Source organism: Hyla sarda, chromosome 3 (assembly GCF_029499605.1).
Source record: "Hyla sarda isolate aHylSar1 chromosome 3, aHylSar1.hap1, whole genome shotgun sequence".
Classification (NCBI taxonomy): domain Eukaryota; kingdom Metazoa; phylum Chordata; class Amphibia; order Anura; family Hylidae; genus Hyla; species Hyla sarda.
In genome coordinates, this window is record NC_079191.1 from 418,769,982 (window position 1) to 418,789,323 (window position 19,342).

Sequence of the window (19,342 nt, forward strand, 5' to 3'; positions counted from 1 at the left end):
GGGATTTGTAGTCAAAAGAAGAAAAATCCTACAGGAAATACCAGTTCACAAAAAGCTAGCCACATTGTTATGGTAATCTCACAACATAGCCATTTAGCCCCAAGACAAGCGCAGATCCTTCCTAAGCATGTCCATTACTGTCTGGCAGGTACGTACTAAAATCACCTTATGGTGGAGAACCCCTTTAAGGTGAACTATAATAGGGTGACTGGGCGAATACTGTTGTCTGTATGACATAGATTCCCCAATAGATAACTGATGGGAGGACTTGATACTGATGAGGACAAGACAGAGAATGTGCGGCCTGTAGATGAGTCCTGGCTGCTAGACAGCTAAGAGGAATCTGTAGGAGCAGCAGGAGTAGCTGGGGTGAGGTTTTCCTTGGGGTGTTTTGACTATTCCAAGTGACCTTGTGAAGCAGCTCTATCTGCCTACATACAGATGTAGTTCCTATAATCATACCCTGGCCACAACTTACTTTATGTTTGCAGGGACGGCAGTGAGCCACTTTATCTGCATCTAGTAAGGTAGAAAGGAATTTCCATCACCTCACTCTGCCCTCCTCTGGATGGGTTATTTCTCGGGCCTACAGATGCAGCAGAGTCACCTGCTCCTGAGATGATAAGACCAGCGGGCCTAAGTCTGGTATGTTTGACCCGCCCCGACCTCGGCTAGGTTCTTCTATCCTCGGCCACTTCTACTACCCTCATAATCTAAACATGTCACCTCCTCCTCACCTGGTTCCTACATCCTGTCCAACACTACATCATCATCTTGATCAAACTCTTCCTCATTGTCCCCACCACTCCTCTCAGTATGAACTTTTGATGTTCAATGGGCTCCTTGCTTCCCTTGCTCCACCATGACGCCTTACAATAATATCTCTGCACCTATCACCACAAGTTCCCCCAGTACTATGCTTGGCCAATGCTTATTGAAAATTTCAAAAACACTTAGAAAAATTTTCCATTTTTACTGCACACTGTACACACCAGCGACAGTCTAATTTATGAAGAGACTGAAAGTTCGAAAGTTCTGCGACTCAGAAGTTTTGAGCGAGACCGGGTTTGCTGGATGCGGCTCGCTCATCTTGCTCTCATTTTAACAGCTGAGTGACAGCTGCAGTCCTCAAGACTGCATACAACTCCTCTGTGTATTCCTGTGGACTGCAGCTGTAGCTCAATACATCAATCTGTAAAAAAAAAAAAAAAAAATCATAAATAAATAAATCAATTTATAAATCAATACATCAATCTGTTAAATCTTTGCGTTGGCTTAGGCTGGGTCATAAAGGGATCCTTTTCACGTTTATTAGCAGCAATGCAACAACACAACAATATATGGCCCACAGTCTGTTTTACAGCCAATGCCGCCATGTAGCCCTAGTCTAAAGGTGAGATCCAGGATTAGGAAAACATGCATGCTTTTTTCACACACTGCACCATACCTGTCCACAGTTTGTTATTGGTAATGCAGCTCAGACCGAATAACACATGTTTATCTTTTATTTTATTTATTTTTTATTACGGTATAATCCCACTCACAGGTGACCTGGAATCAGTCCATTGTAATGATTTTTAGTGTGAAATTATGTGTTTGCCATGCCTGATGAAGAGCCCATTTTGGGCTAGAAATGCAAGAGTGTGTGTAGCTAAACTGAATGAAACCGATTTTATACTTTGTAGAAGTACCTTGTTGGACATTCCTTATCTTTGGTGAAAATTCTCTGCATACTACAAACCCGCTATGATTTTTTTTGTACTTTTCATACAAAAGCTATTTCTTCTTTATTATTTGAGACACCAATCCTGTTGCAACTCTGCAAATAGAAAGTAAGGCATAGCCAAGACCCATGTTTAGGTATTACGACTCTTTGTAACCACATGGAGCAACATCACAAGGCCTGGCTACTAGTATCACTAGTCCACCACTGCCTGCTGTGAATGAAGAAGAGATGAGCACTGGATAGCCACACTCTTAGGGGGACATGTATCAAAGATTTTACCCCTGTTTTGTGTGTATTTTTTTTTCGCAAAATTTTGCGCAAGCCCTTTTTTTGCGCATTTTTTTGCGCACGTTTTGGTAGAGCATATCCTCCAGATGTGGCTGAATCAGGGTACCTTGGAGTGACATCTATAGTACACATGGATTTATTACCTGCGTTCTTTTCCTTTGCACCAAAAATTTTGACGCAAGTGCGTCTTTTTCCCCATAAATATAAGCCAACTTTAACTGCACGTAGCGAAATCCTTTCTATTTCTGAAGGAAAGTTCTACTAAGGAACCACCAGAATGTTATAACTTTCCTATTTCAATTCCTCCTTTGGTTTGCTTTATATTTTTACTCCTTGGTTATTCCAAAGCACTTATTAAATAATTTGCATATAGAATATTTGTTTCCAGTTCAGTTATTCATTAGATCACTTGTATATTGTTATTTTATGATCCAACAATTTAATACATTTACATAGGAAATGTTTGATACTTATCATTGAACAAGCTCCGTCACATTAAAATAGCTTTGTAATCCACTTAACACTGTAGATCATTCTCCTTTTATTTTTACAATTTACTGCTTTCCGTTATACTTTTCCCCAGCGCCCGGTAAGATGGTGGCTATCACTGATAGTGTCCCTTACCCGTCCCCCGGCGTCACTTACCCGGCCATGCGGTGTACCGAGCGGTCCCGGCGCGAGCGGCGCCCTCCAGGCGGTCCCGGAGGTGGTGCGTCCCGGCGGTGAGTTTGCAGCAGCAGGGCGGCATCTTCATTGGCAGCAGTGAGATCGCCGTAAAGCGATCTCACTGCTACCTCTGGGAGTTTCAAAACTGCAACTCCCAGCATGCCCAGACAGCCTTTGGCTTTCTGGGCATGCTGGGAGTTGTAGTTTTGCAACATCTGGGAGGCCACAGTTTGGAGACCACTGTATAATGGTCTCCAATCTGTGCTCTTCCAGATGTTCCAAAATTACAAATCTCAGCATGCCCACTCTGTCGAGGCATGCTGGGAGTTGTAGTTCTGTAACATCTGGAAGACCACAGATTGGAGACCATTTTACAGTGTTGCAAAACTACAACTCCCAGCATGCCCAGACTGCCCAAGCATGCTGGGAGTTGTAGTTCGTCAACATCTTACCCTTCAGATATTGCCAAAATACAACTTCCAGCATGTCTGGCCATGCTGGGAATTATAGTTTTGCAACAGCTGAAGGCACACTAGTTGGGAAACATTGTTTGTTTCCTAACTCTTTTTCCCAACCCGTGTGCCTCCAGCTGTGCCTCCAAACTATAACGCCCAGCATGCACTGACAGACCATGCATGCTGGGAATTGAAGTTGTGCAACAGCTGGAGGCACACTGGTTTGGAAACACTAAGTTAAGTAAAAAACTTTCAAGTGTTTTGCAACCAGTGTGCCTACAGCTGTTGCATAACTACAACCCTCAGCATGCACGGACTGCCAAAGGGCATGCTTGGAGTTGTAGCAGTATGCCTCCAGCTGTTGCATAACTACAAGTTCCAGCATGTCCTTCTGCTTTCACTGCATGCTGAGATTTGAAGTTTTTGCAACAGCTGAAGGCACACTGGTTGCGAAACACTGAGTCTGTTTCCGTGTTTCGCAACCAGTGTGCCTCCAGCTGTTGCAAAACTACAACTCCCAGGATGCACGGACAGCCAAAGGGCATGCTCGGAGTTGTAGTTTTGCAACAGCTGGATGTCCCCCCCCCCCCCCTCCCCCAATGTGAATGGACAGGGTACACTCACATGGGCGGAGGTTTACAGGGAGTGCTGCAAGATTGAGATGCAGCAAACTTGCTGTCAACCCCCGCCCGTGTGACTGTACCCTAAAAACACTACACTACACTACACTTAAATAAAATAAGTAAAAAACACTATATATACACATACCGCTACACAGCCCCCCTCCCCTCCCCAATAAATATGAACAACGTCTGGTACGGCACTGTTTCCAAAATGGAGCCTCCAGCTGTTGCAAAACAACAACTCCCAGTATTGCCGGACAGCCACTGACTGTCCAGGCATGTTGGGAGTTTTACAACAGCTGGAGGCACCCTGTTTGGGAAACACTGGCATAGAATACCCCTATGTCCACCCCTATGCAAAACCCTAATTTAGGCCTCAAATGCGCATGGCGCTCTCACTTTGGAGCCCTGTCGTATTTCAAGGCAACATTTTAGGGTCACATATGGGGTATCGCCGTACTCGGGAGAAATTGCCTTACAGATTTTGGGGGGCTTTTTCTCCTTTTACCCATTATGAAAAGGAACAGTTGGAGTCTACACCAGTATGTTAGTGTATAAAAATAAAATTATTTACACTAACATGCAGGTGTTGCCGCATACTTTACATTTTCACAAGAGGTAAATGGGAAAAAAGATCCCCATTTTTTGGGACACAATTTAGCCAGAGTACGGAGATACCACATATGTGGGCGCAAAGTGCTCTGCGGGCGCACAACAAGGCCCATAAGGTAGAGTGCACCATGTACATTTGAGGTGATTTGCACAGGGGTGTCACAGATGTTAAATGAAGAATAAGGACATTGGTATAATTGATGTGTTATAATTGGGTGCAAAAAGTGGTTTTATTGTGAGATTAAAACTCTACATAATGAAGAAAAACAATTCTAAAACTAATAACGAGGACATACTTACTGCTTAGGTGCAGATACGCTGCAGACAAAGCTCCTACTAAATAGAGCTGCGGTGTAAATTTATGCTCTGAGGAGAATTCTAAATTTAACCGCAATTCAAGAAAGTAGCTGCACAAGAATGATACATTTAACGCAGCTGCGCCAAATTTACATAACAGGCAGAGAGGTAAAAAACTTTTATTATACACTGGAAATGATACATGTCCCCCTTAGACCTTTGGTATAAAACCAGAATGGGGGAATTTTTTTCACTTTATGAGAAAGAGAATATATTGTATTTTTATAGGGCCAAGCTACACAACCAGTGTGTCACGGCTTTCCAGCAAACACCTGCCGAACGGAGGTCTACTCTCCACTCCCCGCTGAGTCAACGCTCTACTCCCTCTGTGATATTCCAACCTGACATGATTTGTCATCAAAGGGATGTACTGCAACTACAATCCAAACCTTCTCCTAGACAATCTGCCACGACTCCAAAAAAGGGATAGTTTTTATCAACTTTTCAATGTTTACAAAAGCTATTTCTGCTTCTCTATTTTAAAAACACCATAACCAATCCTGTTGCAACTCCAAAAAAGAAAGAATTTTTGATAATTTTTTAAAACTTTTCAATGTTTACAAAAGCAAATTATTTTGAATATTTTCTGGCAACAATCCTGGAACAATTTGAAAAAAGCCTTTGCATCTTCCAATACCTCTGTGTGCATTTTAATGTGCATTTTAATACCAGCAGGTATCTGCCAAAAAACAGGCATACTTTTGGCTAAGAAACCCCCAAAAAGGGGTTGGCTGCCAGGAAAAGGGGTGTAGTCTGTGAAAAGGGGAGTGTTCCCGACATTTTCACAAAAACCCAACATATTTACTAAGATTTTCACATAAAATGTGGTGGATTTCAGCTGAGGAAAACCCGACAGATCAGAGCATGTGTAAAAAAAAAGTAAAGTGTAGGGAAAGTGGAAAATGTAGGGAAACCTTAGTAAATACCGTGGAAAATAAATTGTAGGGAATTAAAACTCACAAGGAAACCTACACAACACTCTTAGTAAATGAGAGCCATTATCTTTATTCTGTAGATCCAAATGGTTACAAGGATACCCATTTTTTATGGGTTTTATTTTATTTTAATTCTTAAAAAAATATATAGATATAAACTAAAAATGCATGGGATAGCATAAGTTTATCCTTCATATAAGATAGGACCAGGACTAAGACTATTGATAGGATTCAGATTATTGGGCAGACTAGATGGGCCAAATGGTTCTTATCTGCCAACACATTCTATGTTTCTATGCACCAAAATCGGTATGTTTAAAATTGGCATGTTCTGACCCCTATAACCTTTTCATTTTTCCATATATGGAGCTTTATGAGGGCTCATTTTTTGCGCCGTGGTCTCTAGTTTTTATCGGTATCACTTTAGTTCTGATGGGACTTTTTGATAGCTTTCTATTAATATTTTTATGGTACGTGAAGTGACGAAAAATGCACAATTTTACTCCATCGACCGTGCGGTTTAGCTAACCTTATATTTTAATAGTTCGGATATTTACTCAAGCGACAACACTACATATGATTATTTTTATTCTTTATTACATTATTTTATGAAAAAAATGGGAAAAGAGGGGTGATTTAAACTTTTAATAGGGAAGGGGTTAATTAACTTATATTAACTTTTTTTTGACACTTTTTCTTTTTGTTTTTTAAGCCCTTTAAGCCCAATAGGAGGCTAAAACATGCAATCTTCTGATTGAATATACTGATCAATGCTATGCCATAGCATAGCAATGATCCGTGATCTTGGCGCTCTACTGCTCCTGCCTGCTGAGCAGGCACGGAGCAGTAGATCGCCGATCGGACAACAGAGAGGCAGGTGAGGACGCGTCGTCCGGTAAGCTGATTGGGACATCAGGATTTTGTCGCGACAGTCCCGATCAGCTCCGCTGCCAGGACAGATTAAAGGGGTATTCCAGGCCAAAACTTTTTTTTATATATTAACTGGCTCCGGAAAGTTACACAGATTTGTAAATTACTTCTATTAAAAAATCTTAATCCTTCCAGTAGTTATTAGCTTATTGGAAGGATTAACTATTGGAAGGATTAAGATTTTTTAATAGAAGTAATATACAAATCTGTTTAACTTTCCGGAGCCAGTTGATATATAAAAAAAAGTTTTGGCCTGGAATACCCCTTTAAATTTAGTTTTAGTTCAGTCTAAGGGGTTAATCTTATCAGCCTGATCAGCGGTTCCCTGCATTAGCCATGGGTTTAACTCATTCTCTTCTGGTGAGAACAGTTTAAACCCTATTACCGGGATCAGGGCATACAGGTATGCTCTGAGTCCTTAGGGATTCATGATTCAGGGTGTACCTGTACATCCTGCGTCAGGTTAAAGGAAGTCTGTCATCGGTTTCACCTGCACTAACCTGTCGGTGCCGACAGGTAGTGCAGGAGACACTGATGACAACCATACTTACCTGGTGCTGTTCCATGTTCTGGTCTCCAGCAATCTTCCACCATGTCTTCCATTCTGGGGCTGTTTTGGAGCATGGGCGGAGCTTCCTGACTTCAACACTGTTGTTTGCCTGCTGGGTCCGACTCCTGGTGCTAGCAAACAGCAGCCGTGATGTCACGAAAGCTTCGCCCATGCTCCAAGTCGGCCCCGGAAAACAAGATAAGGCGGAGGATTGCGGGAGAACCAGAGCACGGAACGGGACCAAAGATTGTTGTCATCAGTGTCACTGTACTGACAGGTTAGGTCAGGTGAAACTGATGACAGATTTCCTTTAAGATCCTTGTTACGTTATTTCTGTAATTTGGTCTGAGCACGTGTATCAGAGAATTTTAATATCAGCTACAACTGCAATAAACATATTTCCGTACACATGCCAACAGAGCACCTAAGAGTTATTACTTCATAATATCTGCTAAAGAAGCATTATTTCAAGGGGCAGTGACTAAATTATCATTCTCCTAAATTCTAAGTTGTACAACTCCAAAGATGTATTTGTTCAAGTATTTGTATTGTACTAGATTTGCTTTAGGAGTTATTTAAACTTATATGTTGTTTACTGGAATTATTGGCTCCTTGGCTTTGTAAAAAATGTACTTCTGTATAATAAACAGAACTCCTTGGGACAGCTCCTTAGCCAGTATGCTATAGGAGATATATACCAACATTTTGTCTGGTGTTTATTTCTTGTGTCGACACTCAGCAGTATACAGCGGCAGTTAAGCACATTTTAAGACCTAACCAGCAGCCTATCTTAACAGCATCACAAGATACTCAAAATGTCCATCACAAGTATTAAACGCAGTCTTCCATTTGTCTCCTCGTATGCAAATCAAATTATAGGCCCCATGAAGGTCAAGTTTGGAGAAGATCCTCGCTCCATGCAGACGATCAAATAATTCCGAGATCAAAGGACGTGGGTAGCGGTTCTTGACAGCAATCTTGTTCAAGCCACGGTAGTCAATGCAAGGTCGCAAAGATCCGTCCTTTTTTCCCACGAAGAAGAACCCTGCTCCGGCAGGGGAGGATGACTTTCTGCTAAATCCTTTCTGTAGATTTTCTTGGATGTAATCCGACATGGCCTTGGTTACGGGTACAGACAAAGGGTAAATCATGCCCCAAGGAGGTGTGGTCCCGGGCAATAAGTTGATAGGACAATCGTAGGGACGAGGTGGTGGTAAAACTTCAGCTTGTTTCTCACTGAAGACGTCAGCAAAGTCCTGAAGGAAAAATGGCAGACCGGGCAGGGGAGTAGAAGGAGGCACCAACTTGGATAGAAGGGTATGAATACAGTTGTTATAGCAGTAGGTTCCCCAACGAAGTACTTCTCCAGTCTTCCAATCAAGATGCAGGGCATGTAGTTGTAACCAAGGAAGGCCAAGAGTGGAGGTACAATGTGGAAGTACATAGAAGGACAATATTTCCTTATTCAGAACACCAACCTGCATAGATAAGGTTTCTGTGCGGAATAAGATAGTGCAGGCCAGATTTTCCCCGTTGACCGATGAGATGTACAAAGGCTTCAGAAGATGGAATACTGGCAGACGATACCTATGTACACAGGAGGCATCGATAAAGTTTCCTGCGGAACCAGAGTCCAGGAAGGCAAGAACCAAAATAGTCTCTTTGGAGGGTAGAGAAAGCTGTGATATTCAAAAGTGGTGAGGAGGCATTCACACCTAGGGATGCCTCTCCTACAAACCCTAGATGCGAGCATTTCCCTGTGACTGTGGATGCAGAGGACAATCTCTGAGGAAATGATCTGCACTTGCACAGTAAAGGCAAAGATTCTCAGCTCGTCAGCGGGTTCTTTCCTGCAGGGTCAGGCGAGACCGTTCCACCTGCATAGCCTCCACTGCGGGAGGCAATGTAGAAGGTTGCGGTGGTTGCTGGAAGACAGGTGCCAGGCAAGGAAAGCGCCAAGGTCGTACAGACTCCCTTTCTTGAAGTAGTTCCTCATGTCACTCAGAGAAACGAATATCAATCCGAGACCCCAACTGTATCAGTTCATTCAGGCTGGTGGGCAATACCCAGGCATAAGGACATTCTTGATATGGCTAGAAAGTCCTCTCTTGAAAGTGGCGCAAAGAACTTCATTGTTCCAGGATAACTTCGATGCCAGGGTACGGAATTGGATGGCATAGTCGCCCACAGAGGAGTTGCCCTGAGAAAGACTCAGCAAAGCCGACTCAGCGGAGCAAGCTCGTGCAGGTTCTTCAGAATTCTCGGAATTCTGACAGAAAAGCCTGGAGATTAGTGAGTGGATCACTGTGATCCCATAGCGGGGTTGCCCAGGCCAGGTCCCTTCCGGTTAAGAGACTGACAACAAGGGCCACCTTTGCTCGTTCCGAAGGGAACTGTTCCACCGTTAGTTCTATGCGCATGGAGCACTGTGTCACGAATCCACAGCAAGACTTGGGATTCCCCTCATACTTCTTAGGAAAAGACAAACGGAGCATAGATCCCGAGACGACTGCAGAAGCGAGAGGCAACACTGGAGCAGGAGGAGGCTGTGGCTGCTGCAGCTGTTGTTGAGCAGATAGCAACTGTTGCATCATGGCGGACAATTGGTTTAACTGTTGTGCCTGCTGGGCCAACTGCTGCGACTAGTGAACCATGATAGAGGCGAGATATGGATTATCGGGCAGCGGAACTCCAGTGGGATCCATGGCCGGATCTTGCTGTAACACTCACGGTAGTGGTAGTAGCACTGCTGGATGTGGATCCTCCAACCTGTGTGGCAGATGACACGGGCCATATCGGGGAGCAGAGTCTAAAGTGCCACTGGTCTTCACCAGAGCTCGCTGCAAGGCAGGATGGACTTGCTGCAGCAGGCAACACCCAGTTTGCTACCCCCGATACAACCCCACAGGTAACTGGGCTAGACAGGATGAGGCACAGGCATGTCACGATGCCGGCTGGCAGGAGGTGGATCCTCTGTGCCAGAGAGGGATTGGCGTGGACCGTGCTAGTGGACCGGTTCTAAGTCACTACTGGTATTCACCAGAGCCCGCCGCAAAGCGGGATGGTCTTGCTGCGGCGGTAGTGACCAGGTCATATCCACTAGCAACGGCTCAACCTCTCTGACTGCTGAAGATAGGCGCGGTACAAGGGAGTAGACAGAAGCAAGGTCGGACGTAGCAGAAGGTCGGGGCAGGCAGCAAGGATCGTAGTCAGGGGCAACGGCAGGAGGTCTGGAACACAGGCTAGGAACACACAAGGGAATGCTTTCACTAGGCACAAGGGCAACAAGATCCGGCGAGCGAGTGCAGGGGAAGTGAGGTATATACATGGAGTGCACAGGTGAACACACTAATTAGAACCACTGCGCCAATCAGCGGCGCAGTGGCCCTTTAAATCGCAGAGACCCGGCGCGCGCGCGCCCTAGGGAGCGGGGCCGCGCACGCCGGGACAGGACCGACGGAGAGCGAGTCAGGTACGGGAGCCGGGGTGCGCATCGCGAGCGGGCGCCACCCGCATCGCGAATCGCATCCCGGCTGGAGGCGGTACCGCAGCGCACCCGGTCAGTGGATCTGACCGGGGCGCTGTAGTAGCGAGGATGAGGCGAGCGCTCCGGGGAGGAACGGGGACCCGGAGCGCTCGGCGTAACAGTATCCCCCCCCTTGGGTCTCCCCCTCTTCTTGGGGCCAAAGAACCTGAGGACCAAAAACTCAATTTTTTCGTGAAGAGGTCCGATGCACATTAGGAGGGGTTCCGTGCGGTAACGCACGGCACAGTCCAATCTTTCATTGTTAACACAATTGATGTAGAGGGGTCTGGCAAGACTGGTCACAGGGACGTTGAACCTGTTGATAAGAGAGGCCAAAAAAAAATTTCCTGCAGATCCGGAATCCAAGAAGGCCATAGTAGAGAAGGAGAAGGTAGAGGCAGATATCCGCACAGGCACAGTAAGGCGTGGAGAAGCAGAGTTGACATCAAGAACTGTGTCACCTTTGTGCGGAGTCAGCGTACGTCTTTCCAGGCGGGGAGGACGGATAGGACAATCCTTCAGGAAGTGTTCGGTACCGGCATAGTACAGGCAAAGATTCTCCATGCGGCGTTGTGTCCTCTCTTGAGGTGTCAAGCGAGACCGGTCAACCTGCATAGCCTCCACGGCAGGAGGCACAGGAACGGATTGCAGAGGACCAGAGGAGAGAGGAGCCGGGGGGAAAAAACGCCTCGTGCGAACAAAGTCCATATCCAGGCGGAGCTCCAGACGCCATCCGGAAGAACGCATGTCAATGCGAGTGGCAAGATGAATGAGTTCATGTAGGTTAGCAGGAGTTTCTCGTGCGGCCAGAACATCTTTAATGTTGCTGGATAGGCCTTTTTTAAAGGTCGCGCAGAGGGCCTCACTATTCCAGGACAACTCGGAAGCAAGAGCACGGAACTGAATGGCGTACTCGCCAACGGAAGAAACACCCTGGGCCAGGTTCAGCAGGGCAGTCTCGGCAGAAGAAGCTCGGGCAGGCTCCTCGAAGACACCACGGACCTCAGCGAAGAAGGACTGGACTGTGGCTGTGGCAGGATCATTGCGGTCCCAGAGCGGTGTGGCCCAAGACAAGGCCTTTCCAGAAAGGAGACCACGGCAGAGTCTAGAGTCCCCATCAAATTTGTCCGGCAGGGACAAGCAGGGGTTAGGAGCGGCCGGACGCTGCGGAGGAGTTGCAGGAGCCGGCAAAGGAGATGGTTGTTGCAGTTGCAGCTGCTGTGTCAGTGACAGCAGCTGCTGTAACTGTGACTGCAGTTGCTGTGTCACGGTGGTCATGTATGCCAGCTGGTGATTTCGTTGGGTGATCATTAGGGAAATGTCGGCAAGACTTGACAGCGGCACCTCAGCGGAATCCATGGCCGGATCTACTGTCACGATGCCGGCTGGCAGGAGGTGGATCCTCTGTGCCAGAGAGGGATTGGCGTGGACCGTGCTAGTGGACCGGTTCTAAGTCACTACTGGTATTCACCAGAGCCCGCCGCAAAGCGGGATGGTCTTGCTGCGGCGGTAGTGACCAGGTCGTATCCACTAGCAACGGCTCAACCTCTCTGACTGCTGAAGATAGGCGCGGTACAAGGGAGTAGACAGAAGCAAGGTCGGACGTAGCAGAAGGTCGGGGCAGGCAGCAAGGATCGTAGTCAGGGGCAACGGCAGGAGGTCTGGAACACAGGCTAGGAACACACAAGGGAATGCTTTCACTAGGCACAAGGGCAACAAGATCCGGCGAGCGAGTGCAGGGGAAGTGAGGTATATACATGGAGTGCACAGGTGAACACACTAATTAGAACCACTGCGCCAATCAGCGGCGCAGTGGCCCTTTAAATCGCAGAGACCCGGCGCGCGCGCGCCCTAGGGAGCGGGGCCGCGCGCGCCGGGACAGGACCGACGGAGAGCGAGTCAGGTACGGGAGCCGGGGTGCGCATCGCGAGCGGGCGCCACCCACATCGCGAATCGCATCCCGGCTGGAGGCGGTACCGCAGCGCACCCGGTCAGTGGATCTGACCGGGGCGCTGTAGTAGCGAGGATGAGGCGAGCGCTCCGGGGAGGAACGGGGACCCGGAGCGCTCGGCGTAACAAGGCATAGTCAGACTTAGCAGAAGGTCAGGGCAGGCGGCAAAGGTGCGTAGTCAAATAACGTAGCGGAAATGTCAAATACACGGGCAAAGCAACAGTCAATAGGAATACTTAATCTCAGGCTAGGGGCACTGAAAATCTGGCAGGGAAGTGTGGGAGGTGCAGGGACTTAGAGAGTAGTGTCAGGTGTTACACATAATTATGGGCATACTGGCCCTTTAAATTTCAGAGCTCCGGTGTGTGCACGCCCTAGGCGACGTGGCTGAGACACAGTGGAGGAGGTGGCAGAGGATTGTAGTAAGTGATGGGCAGGGACTCGCATGCGGGCGCATCCCGCGATGCATATTCCAGCCCTGCCGGCAGCAGGGGAGAAGGGAGCAATGCGCTCACGGCCCACGCAAGTGGCCGGAGTGCATTGTGTAACACTTATGCTATGAAAATTATTCTTACTTACCGGTAACAATGTATCCTGTCTCTTTCCCAGTGTGAACCTGAACTCCATCCATGTATAAAATGTATCTTGTGATAATTCCATTTGGGTTCCTGGGTGGAGACCAGTTTAGATATAAAGAAAAAGGAAGAGATTCTGCAGTCGGTGGTTGGACATCACCTGGTGCTGGAAAGAGACAATAAACAAATCATAAGGTATGAACAAACGAAGGTCTGGAGCAAATATGCAACTATATAAGACTAGAAAAGAATAGTAATGGCCATATTTTTTATTTGTAACAATATAGTAGTTATATTCTTGCACATAGGAGGCAGTATTATAGTAGTTATATTCTTGTATATAGGAGCAGTATTATAGAAGTTATATTCTTGTATATAAGAGGCAGTATTATAGTAGTTATATTCTTGTATATAGGAGCAGTATTATAGTAGATATATTCTTGTATATAGGAGGCAGTATTATAGTAGTTATGTTCTTGTATATAGGAGGCAGTATTATAGTAGTTATATTCTTGTATATAGGAACAGTGTTATAGTAGTTATATTCTTGTACAGAGGACCAATATTATAATAGTTATATTCTTGTAGATAGAAGCAGTATTATAGTAGATATATTCTTGTATATAAGAGCAGTATTATAGTAGTTATATTCTTGTGTATAGGAACAGTATTATAATAGTTATATTCTTGTACATATGAGCCGTATTATAGTAGTTATATTCTTGTACATATGAGCAGTATTATAGTAGTTATATTTTTGTACACGCTGCAGCGTGTTTCCTTCCCCCTCTCCCTGCAATGGCCAGCTGTTCTTATGAAGATGATGTGAAATAAATCTCTTGGATTATTTAAATAGGTGAGCGCTGAAGTTTAATTTCTATGTCTCGTGCATTATAGTAGTCATATTTTTGTACATAGAAGGCAGTATTATAGTAGTTATATTCTTGTAGAAAGTACATCGTTTTTCTGTACATATGAGTCAGTACTATTGTAGTTATATTCTTGTTTATAGGCCATCAGTATTATAGCAGTCATATTGTTGTACAAAAAGGGGCAGTATTATAGTAGTTATATTCTTGTTCAAAATATGCAAAATATATCAGTTATATTCTTGTACATAGGAGGCAATATTATATTAGTTATATTCTTGTTCACATGAGCAGTATTATAGTAGTTATATTCTTCTACATAGAAGGCAATATTTTAGTAGTTACATTCTTGTGCATAGGAACAGTATTATACTAGTTATATTCTTATATCTAGGAAGCAGAATTATAGTAGCTATATTCTAGTGCATATGAGCACTATTATATTAGTTATATTCTTGTATATAGGAGGCAGTATTATAGTAGTAAAATTCTTGAACATAAGTAGCAATATTATTGTAGTTATATTCTTGTAGACAGAGGCAGTATTATAGTAGTTATATTCTTGTACATAGGGATAGTATTATATTAGTTATATTCTTGTACATAGGAGACAGTATTAAAGTAGTTCTATTTAGAGATGAGCGAATTTTTGAAAAAAAATCGATTCAGCCGTTTTGCCAAATTTTCCGAAAAAATTTGGTTTATACTGAATTCATTTGCAGCGAATCACTAATAAAAACGTCTATTTCTGGCCTACAGAGAGCCTCAATAGGGGTGCACAACACTTTGCCTTGCTGTAACATGAATAGGGTGTGTGCTGGGTTAGTGAAATAATATTATTATTCAGTATGACATTTTGATCAGCGGCACAATGACAGAGCCTGTAGGTGGCATCAGTATGAGGAGACCATATAGTGGCTGAATGACACAGCGTGGTAGTGGCGGAAGCATGAAGAGACCAAATAGTCTCAATAGGGGTGTAGAACACTTTGCAATGTCCTAACACGCATAGCGAGTGTGCTGTGTTAGTGAAATACTACTGTTATTCAGTTTGACATGCAGATTACAGGCATCGCTATTAGAATCCCTGCTGCAGAGAGCCTGGATGTGGCAGCAGGGAGACCATATGGTGTCAAAATTGAAGAGAATAAAGATCATTTTTATTTAATTTTCATTTTATTTTATTTGAATTTATAAAAAAATTTGAGTACCCATTCTGGTGAGCATCGAGCTGGAGGTCCTCAGCCAGGCAAGATACCACCTGTTCCAGCCCCTGTCTCTCAGTGCCCCCCTGACTTTGAGAGTGCGAATGTTTCATTTTAACAGTTATGGTTCATTGTAATCGCTCGATCAACTTTTTTTAAATTTAAATTAAAGATTTAATAATAAAATGTGTGGTTACAAAAGACCAAATCCAACAAGGAGTCACATGCCCCATGGCTGCACAATGACAGAGCCTGATGTGTCAGCAGCATGAGGAGACCATAATCTGGTAGAATGAAACAGCCTGGAATTGATCGCAGCAAGAGGAGACCATATAGTGCCTGAATGACACAGCCTGGAGGTGGGGACAACAAGAGGAGACAATTGAGCTTCACAATCCCTAAGATTAAAAGACACATTTTCAAATTTAAATTAAAGATTTATGGTATCTAGTGTTACCTTAAATTTTTTTAAGTAATGTACAAGCAGCATGAGGAGACCATATAGTGGCTTAATGACACAGCCTGGAGGAGACGATAGGGCTTCACAATCCCTAAGATTAAAAGATGAATTTTCACATTAAAATTAAAGATATATGGTAGCTAGTGCTACCGTAAACTTTTTAAAATAATGTACAAGCAGCATGAGGAGACCATATAGTGGCTGAATGACACAGCCTGAAGGTGGCGGCAGCATGAAGAGAACATATGGTGGCCGAATGACACAGCCTGGAGTTTGCGGCAGCATGAGGAGACCATATAGTGGTTGAATGACACAGCCTGGAGTTTGCAGCAGCATGAGGAGACAATATAGTGGATGAATGACACAGTCTGGAGGTAGAGACAGCATGAAGAGACCATATAGTGGCTGAATGACACAGAGTGGAGGTGATGGAAGCATGAGGAGACCATAAAGCCTCAATAGGGGTGTAGAACACTTTGCATTGTCCTAACACGCATAGGGAGTGTGCTGTGTTAGTGAAAGAATACTGTGATTCTGTATGAAATGCAGTTTACAGGCATCACTATTAGAATCACTGCTGTAGAGCATCTGGATTTTGCAGCAGGGAGACCATATGGCGTCAAAATTGAAGAGAATAAAGAGAATTTTTATTTAATTTTTATTTTATTCAATTTGAATTTTTAAATACATTTTGAGTACCCATTCTGGTGAGCATCGAGCTGGAGGTCCTCCACCAGGTGAGATACCACCTGTTCCAGCCCCTGCCTCTCAGCGCCCTCCTGACTGTGAAAGTGCAAATGTTTCATTTAATTAGTTAGGGTTCATTGTTATCGGTCTATTGATTTTTAGAAATTTAAAGATTAGATTTAATAATAAAATGTGTGGTCACAAAAGATCAAATCCAACAAGGAGTCACATGTCACATGGCGGAACAATGACAGAGCCTAGAGATGGCAGTAGCATGGAGTAGGAGTCCATAATCTGGCAGAATGAGACAGCCTGGAATTGGCAGCTGCATGCGGAGACCATATAGTGGCTGAATGACACAGCCTGGAGTTGGCGGCAGCATGAGGAGACCATAGGGCCTCACAATTCCTAAGATAAAAAGATTAATTTTCAAATTTAAATTGAAGATTTATGGTAGCTAGTGCTACCATAAAAATGTTTAGGTAATGTCCCAGAAGCATGAGGAGACCATATAGTGGCTGATTGACAGAGCCTGGAGTTGGCGACAGCATGAGGAGACACTAGGGCTTCACAATCCCTAAGATTAAAAGATGAATATTCAAATTTTAATTGAACATTTATGGTAGCTATTGCTACCATAAAAATGGGTAATGTCCCTGCAGCATGAGGAGACCATATAGTGGCTGAATAATATAGCCTGGAGCTGGCGGCAGCATGAGGAGGAGACCATAGGGCCTTACAATCCCTAAGATAAAAAGATGAATTTTCAAATTTAAATTGAAGGATTATGGTAACTAGTGCAACTTTAAAAATTTGTAAGTAATGTACAAGCAGCATGAGGAGACCATATAGTGGCTGAATGACACAGCCTGGAGTTTGCGACAGCATAAGTAGACAATAGGGCTTCACAATGCCTAAGATTAAAAGATTCATTTTCAAATTTAAGTTGAAGATTTATGGTAGCTAGTGCAACCATAAAAATGTTTAGGTAATGTCCCAGCAGCATGAGGAGACCACATAGTGGCTCAATGACACAGCTTGGAGTTGGCGGAAGCTTAAAGAGACAATAGGGCCTCACAATCCCTAAAATTAAAAGATGAATTTTCAAACTTAAATTAAAAAAGTAAGGTAGCTAGTGCAACCTTAAGTAATGTACAAGTAGCTTGTGGAGACCATGTAGTGGCTGAATGACACAGCCTGGAGTAGGCAACAGCATGAGTAGACAATAGGGCTTCACAATCCCTAAGATTAAAAGATGAATTTTCAAATTTAAATTGAAGATTTATGGTAGCTAGCGATACCATAAAAATGTTTAGGTAATGTCCCAGCAGCATGAGGAGACAATATAGTGGCTGAATGACACAACCTGGAGGTAGCGGAAGCATAAGGAGACCATATGGTGGCTGAATGACAAAGCTTTGAGGTGGTGACAGCTTGATGAGACAATAGGGCTTCACAATCCCTAAGATTAAAAGAAGAATTTTCTAATTTAAATTGAAGATTTATGGTAGCTAGTGCTACCTTAAAAATTTTAAGTAATGTACAAGCAGCATGAGGAGACCATATAGTGGCTATATGACACAGCCCGGAGGTGGCGGCAGCATGAGGAGACCATATGGTGGCCGAATGACACAGTCTGGAGTTTGCGGCAGCATGAGGAGACCATATAGTGATTTAATGACACAGCCTGGAGTTTGCCACAGCATGAGGAGACCATATAGTGGCTAAATCACACAGCCTGGAGGTAGCAGCAGCATGATGAGACCATATGGTGGCTGAATGATACTGCCTGGAGTTTGCGGCAGCATGAAGAAACCATATAGTGGCTGAATGGCACAGCCTGGAGTTTGTGGCAGCATGAGGAGACCATATGGTGGCGGAATTACACAGCCTGGAGTTTGCGGCAGCATGAGGAGAACATATGGTGGCTAAATGACACTGCCTGGAGGTCGTGGCAGCATAAGGAGACGATATGGTGGCTGAATGAGACAGCCAGGGCATGGCAAAAGCAGCATCAGAAGTCCTGAAAGTGACTGGGTGACAGAGTGGTACGGTGGGTGGCAATCCCAGTACCGTGTACGAAGGTGGGTGATAAAAATGTCTGATGCAGAGGAATGTTTGTAACTGGGGAGTAGCGCCTTAAATCTGTTTTGCACTATCCATATTTGTGAAGTGTTGGTGTGGTACCATGGTCAATCTACTCTGAATCATCAGGCATTGGTGGGTGGAAATCCTGGCTGATCCATGCCTGATTCATCTTCACAAAGGTCTGTAATTTTTCGTGGACAGACGAGTTCTCCTTGGGGCGACTATGGTTCCCGCTGTACTAAACACCCGCTTTGATGGCACACTACTGGCCGGGCAGGACAGTTTTTCCAGGGCAAACTCTGCTAGTTGTGGCCACAAATCAAGTTTGGCTGCCCAGAAGTCCAGCGGATCTTCAAGGTGTGTTGGCATGGGCATGTCAAGGTATGCCACCACCTGCTGGTTCAGGTCCTGCTCCAGGTCTACCTGCTGCTGATGAGTTGCTTCACTATGCGGGTGAAGAAAGCTACTCATTAGCGACTGTAATCTTAGGCTGCTGCTTATGGAGCTGGTACTGCTCCTGAGAGCGTGGAGGAAGAAGCGGCGTGACCTGTCCATGTTGCTGTGCAGAAACCATATTCACCCAGTGGGCCGTAAAGGACATGTATTGTCCCTGACCATAGTTAAAACTCCAGACTAGAGAAATATTCATAATTGCAAATATATAGTGTTATATTTGCCATATTCATGAATATGCGAAATTCGCAATAAATATTCAAGTTGCGAATATTCGCGCTCAACACTACTCCAGATGTCGGCGCTGCTTTGCACTTTGGTTCACACCGACAGGCTCAAGGACTGGCCCACCTTCTCTTCCACAAAATTGTTTAGGGCTGGTACTG

General features: G+C 44.6%; 1 protein-coding gene across 3 annotated transcripts in view; it reads right to left on the reverse strand.

The window, feature by feature from the left end:
• Window positions 1-19,342, reverse strand: part of USH2A (usherin) — a 1,021,568-nt gene that overhangs the window by 526,079 nt on the left and 476,147 nt on the right. For all 3 annotated transcript variants that reach the window (XM_056568336.1, XM_056568335.1, XM_056568334.1), the window contains one exon: window positions 13,199-13,360. In XM_056568336.1, the coding sequence (XP_056424311.1) occupies window positions 13,199-13,360 (162 nt within the window). The remainder of the gene's footprint in view (window positions 1-13,198; window positions 13,361-19,342) is intronic.